Here is a 6088-nt window from a genome sequence, read left to right as displayed (position 1 = left end):
ACAGTTTCTGTCTTAGTCAGTTAAACAACACGCTGCTGTCACTTTTTTGCACATCTCTTGTGTTAATGCCATTTTCACATATCCATTACTGTAAAAATGTTCACAGCTGTTATTTATTTTTTATTCTCCAGATACAGAGTATTTATATTGTAAAAACACTGTACATTATAATACTTTATTTGTTTTATTTCCTTATCTATTATTTTATACACTTTTCTAAGTTCCACATTGTGTGACCACTTCTACTACTGTATAACCCTTTGCTGCTGTAAAACCAGCAGCAAAGGGTTATAAAGATAATCCCTTTATTGTCCCCATTGTGGGACAATAAAGGGATTATCTTTCTCTTCTATTGTCTTCTATTCATTTGGATAACCAAATATAAAGAACTAAAATACTGTATACAGTACAGCCAGACCATGAATGGAATGATTAAAAAAAAAAATTCATGACTTAATAGAATCTGTTTCAAGCTCCTGTTAGAAGACCCTTTTAAAGCAGTGTGATAGAGCTCAGGTCATGTTGCCTTAAAGAATGGGTGAAATGTTACTGGATGTTCAAAGCTGTATAAGATGCAATAATTGCAGCGATTCATCGCTCTGTTACTTCACACTTACCAGTTACTTTGTGTTACTGATATTACAGATATTGCAAGAAATTTGTGTGTGTTGTCAACTTGTGCAGAGATAGGTATGTATACATGAAACCATTATTACTTTGATTCAAACTGCTCACAATGATGCTAAATGCACATGGAGTTCTCAGCCAGTTTACTTTCAAATTTATTGAGCAAACCCTTTGAAGTTAAAGCATGTTGAAGAATGTAATATACTTTCATTTCTTACTAGATGAGAACATCTTAAACCACAGCTGGTCCTGATTGGTCTAATTTTAATTGTATAATTGTCAACCAACAACATTTTTTTTAAAATCTTAGTTTAGTAAAATAACCATTCCTAATTTTCCAAATAAATTGTTATAAACACAGTAGCTGTCATATCTGTAACTTATGTCCTTTTTATCTCAGCTATAATCTGCATATCTACTGTATTTACAGTACAATGGCATTCAGGTAGCAGCTCCACCATTAATTAATCTTTTGTGAAGTTCTATGAGGAAGTCACTGAAGGTTATAATGAACATCTATGCTACTGTACCAGGCTATCTGTTTAGAATTGAGCGATTTTTTCTTTCTTCATATTTAATATATTGGGACAAAATACTGCACATGGTTCTGGAAATGAAAAACTTAACAGGATTTTGTTTAATCCCTGCCTTCTGCTGATAAATGCTCAAATTAATTGACTATATGTATTTGAATTTGGAAATTCTAAACAACAGAGCTGAACTTTGTTCCTGGAATAGCAGCTTGGTGATTAGCAATCAGTGTTGAGCTGATGCTAATAGACAGAATATTAGGACTCTGTTTTTTTCTCTCTTTTCCACACAGCAAACAGATGACAGGAACAGTCTGGGTTTAGCAGACAATCTGATGACAAAACAAGAGCTGGCAGCACATGAGCAGCAAAAGAGTTATTACTAATTGCTAATTATGCATCACTGCTTTTCACAACCATCTAAACAACAGCTCTGTGTAACTCTGAGTCATATATGCATAAAAAAATTATACTCGTTCCAATTTGTTAGGTTTTGTCACAGTGTGAAAACTTCATCACACTCTTTTCTGTGTGTCTTGCTATTCTATGGAAGCTGTAAGTAAACAATGTTTTATCATGGACTTTTTTTAACGGGACCTTAAGCTTACCAATGTTTGTGGACACTTTTTATATGTTGTCCTCAAAGCAGCACAACAAAGATGAATATTAAATATATGTATTACTTAAATAAAATGTCTGTATTGTAAAGGCTAAACAAATGTTGCATTAACAGCAGATAGCAACATTACCTAATTTCATTGCTAAGCTATGCAGGTACTCTGTCTGCCCTGATGAAGAGTTCATCCTACAATTATGGAAAGTTGAAAAAAAATGTACTGGGTGTCTAAGTAGAAGCATTAGACTGCATTTCTCAATGAATGCAGATAATAATTGTTTTACCTTTTGGGGCTCTGTCATAAACCAATTAAAGAGAGTGACACGTAGGAGCCAACAATCAACTCAAGAATGTGATATGATGAGACATTAATTTATAAACCATCATAGCAAAAAGTTAGTGACACTATGTTTTTGTATAAGCAATTTTGACCTCTTTCACTCCAAATAACAGTATGTCTAAATGAGGCAGAGCATGTTACAAAGTTCATAGATGTTACCCTACGTGAGATTTTATCAAATGTGATTCACATAGGACTGTTTCTGTCATGATCTGCCGCTCTGCACTTTTTGGTTCTCTGTAAGTTTTCATTTTGGGTTCCCAGTTATGCTTTATTTTATGTTATTCCGTATTCTCAAGATTTATATCATTTTTAAATTCTTAATTTTACTTGGCCTTATTATTCTCTTTTCTGCATTTTTGCCATTATTTATTCCTAGGTCTAGTTTTAGTTAATTTTACTTCTTTTATCCTTAGGTTATATTTTCCATGGCTTCAGTTATCTCCAGTCCCTTCTCTTATCCTCTAATTTTACTCTTGGTTAATCCTGATTTTATAACCATCTGAGTTCTTTTCTAGTTACAGCTGAACCCTGTTTTTCCTGGTTACTCTATGTTGCCCCCTACTGCCCCTTTCCTCTCCCCTAGGCTCCTTTCTAGCTGCTTCTGTCCACACCTGCTCCCAATTAACTGATTACTCAACTCTTGGTTCTGTCTCCTATATATAATCCTCCTCTGCAATTCATCATTGCTGGTTTCTCTTCATTGCTTTGTGTTTCAGTTGACATCTACAACCATTAAATCTGCAAGAATTTAGATTTACTGAAATATAGCGGCTGGGTGGCTTTGGGGTATTTTTTTATATGTATGTGGGTCTTTCATTTTAAGACAGATTTTTTTTTTTTCATTAATGTTTCCAAGATTGTTTAGGCTCAGAGAGCATTATTTTAAATAGTGCACAGCTTTAGTTCTGGACTTTAAGTGGCTATTTTATATCAGATAAATTAAATTATTCTCAAATGTCCGGGAGGCCATTTTTCTGCAAAAATAACATGTGTCTCTGCTTCAGCACTGAAGCAACATATATAAAAGTCAAGAGTTACAAGATTCAAGACTGACTAGCTTTCAAAACCTTTGATATGTATGAATAATTTTTTTTTTGGCAGTGTTCTGCCTGTAAGTGAAGCTTAACAACTGCCTTAAATCATTTTCAGACTCAAAAAAGTTTATTTCACCGTATCTATCTCTAATGATGTTTGAAAACATATGATTTATGCCAGGGATGGTATGTTCAGGGTAATAAACACTTTGGTGTTAGCTGATCAGAGCATCTTCTTACACAAAATCTTTTTAATTATATTTTCCTTTTTCTTCCAATTTATAGTTATACACTATTTGGTGTTGGTGTCAGTTGCACAGCATACACTAACGTTTTATGGGTTTTTTAAATACTAAATAGGAAAAAATGAAAGCCTTATTAAGGCACTGTAATTGTTATTAAAAACACCATGAAGGTCTTCAAGAAAAGACAAGTACTTGACTCACTTTGTACTCCAAGATGATGCTAGTCTGAACACTGTGAGGTGGTGGCTCCCAGGACACACTGATACTGGAGCTGTTGGTGAGTTGCACCACTGACACAGCCTCTGGTGGACCACTTAAAGCTAATGGAAAAACCAAATTGAAATTGGTTCACAAGTGCTACATGATACAGATATAATTACAGGTTAATGATATCAAACATTTTCTCCTTTCCAGAAACAAATAATGTCATTTAGTGCATTACTTCTACATATTTGCAATTATTTTCTGATGACAATCTCATACCCTCCTCAGGGGTGTGCATCAGAACCATGAGACTGTCATGGCCCTGGAGCTCATTGAAGTAGGGGCGTATCTTGACTTCATACTCCTTGTTACTTTGAAGATCTGCTAAGACTGCACTGTAGTCAGATGTTGCTTCTACATCTCGGACCAACCAGGAGCCACCAATCATCCGGTAAAATATGCGGTAACCCTGGATGTACCGGGACTGACGGGCCACCTGAAAAGTGTTGGCAAGCATGAAATATGCAAGTCAAAGTCCTGCAGTGTTAAGGCATCAAGAGACTCAGTTTATTCTCACAGTGTTTGAGGAAGCATTTGAAGCTAATGGTCGAGGATTAGCATGTCTTCATCACTTTGAAATGCTAACATTATCAACCACGAAGTGAACTTACAGTCCAAGAAATCCTTGCGCTGGTAGGAGACAGAACCACAGGCTTCTGCAGGTATACAGAAACCTCCCCAAGCTCTCTCTGAACCTGTCTGTGGTCCACACCCTGCTCTGTTGGACTCCCATCTGACACCACAAAGAAAAGAATTTAGCCAGAAAAAGAAAACAAAAAACAAAGCAGAGCACATCTGAGCAGCAGCAAGTCAACAAAAAAGGGGTGAATCTGAAATCCAACATAGCTCAGGGCAGAGAAGCATCACGCTGAGAAAGCAATTAGTTATGACACTGCACATGAAAAACAACTTCTTAAAAGAGCACAGCATATTATCTCTGCTCTACATCACTATCTTTATCTCTTGCTTTAAAAAAGTCTAGACTGAGAGGACTGAATAGTGTAAAGCAAAGGATTTATTGAAAAGAAGATTAAAAAAAGTGGAAACACTCTCCTGTAGCTCAAGAAACCCAAGTTCCTTGGGGTATAGAATAAAGAAACCTTAAACATTTGAAAACCCTCTAACATATTAGTTGTGATTCATCCTGCAAAATTTGATTGAAAAAACTCCCAAAAATATAAAAGAAATACAAATGATGTAACAACCTGCAACAGATTTGAAGATTCCTAAACTAAAGCTTGAATGCATGACATTTGATTCACTTTCAAGCAGGAATCTATAAGCACCACATATCCTGACTGGTCTATTCCACAACTCTCTTGGGATAGAATATATCAAAACTAAAATTCTCCTATAATCCTATAATAATGTTTTTTCCTTGATGTTTAAATAGGTTTAAGGGGCTCATGGTCACATAAAATCATTTTCATCTACAATTTTCTAGCACACACCTGAAGTTTTGACTTCAGCTGTCCAGTATTCAGGGCTATTCCTGACTTGATCACAACTAGTGTTGAATGATTATGTTATTCTTTTGTAAAACATACTACCTAAAGTATGTCCTACAGTTTAAATGTTTTATCATCAGAGCATAAAACACTCACATTCAAGGTTTTGAATACCATTGCACGAGTAGATAGAATCCTTATGTGGAATAAAAGGTTTCTCTCCAGCAACCCTGATAACTAGTCTTAAAGGTATAGTGGAAGATGTTATTTTTCTGGGTGAATCAAATAAGTGGTCCTCCTAATTGTCAATCGACATTCTGGTGATTTGTTTATGTAAGGCCGTCCTACATGCTCTTCCACAGGCTGCTATCTTTTTCTGCGCATGCACACTTTCAGGTATATATGTGTGAGCTACGTTTTCAGCGTCATTGAAGCTTGCCTTTCTCACCGCAATTCTTTGAAAATGGCCGAGTGTAGTAAGAGAAAATTGTCTACAAAGTGTTTTAGAAGAAGAAGAAGACAAAAGACTCAGAAGAGAGAAACAAGACCAGAGTGTTTTTGGGAGATTCTTCCACGCAATGGCGTACACTGAAAGAACAGGTCGGGTTTCTACGAAGTAAGTTATAATTGGTTACATTCTTTTAGCATTTTCCCACAGATGTTTTGAACAGTTAAAAGTGATTGACATTGCAAGGCCTCTTCACTGTTATGATAATCCTAATATCTATGAAAACTACAAATGCATGTCGGTAGTTCTGAGATGAAAGGATTAAACCCTAATCTGCTAACAATATGAATAATTTGCATATTATTTGGACTTCTATATGCTGGTGAAGATTCTCAGTGATCCAGGTCATAGTCATTCCAAAAGAGTGAAAAGCAAACCACTGGACTTTGTTTTCCAAGTTGAAGACATTTTACTTCCCATCCAGAAAGCTCTCCAATTCAATTCTTCAGTGTCATCAAATTTTAGCCAGTCTT

At 35.6% G+C, this 6088-nt stretch overlaps 1 protein-coding gene across 1 annotated transcript in view; it reads right to left on the bottom strand.

The window, feature by feature from the left end:
* Positions 1-6088, bottom strand: part of LOC107083012 (roundabout homolog 2-like) — a 114528-nt gene that overhangs the window by 17576 nt on the left and 90864 nt on the right. Inside the window, exons 13-15 of the mRNA XM_015371944.1 lie at positions 4271-4392; positions 3879-4095; positions 3597-3715 (exon numbers count right to left, since the gene is read on the bottom strand). Coding sequence (XP_015227430.1) covers positions 3597-3715; positions 3879-4095; positions 4271-4392 — 458 coding nt within the window. The remainder of the gene's footprint in view (positions 1-3596; positions 3716-3878; positions 4096-4270; positions 4393-6088) is intronic.

This window comes from Cyprinodon variegatus, unplaced genomic scaffold (genome assembly GCF_000732505.1).
Source record: "Cyprinodon variegatus isolate N-32 unplaced genomic scaffold, C_variegatus-1.0 Scaffold4, whole genome shotgun sequence".
NCBI classification, from domain to species: domain Eukaryota; kingdom Metazoa; phylum Chordata; class Actinopteri; order Cyprinodontiformes; family Cyprinodontidae; genus Cyprinodon; species Cyprinodon variegatus.
The sequence above is the reverse complement of the archived record's forward strand: the minus strand, read 5'-3'. Positions and strand labels throughout refer to the sequence as shown.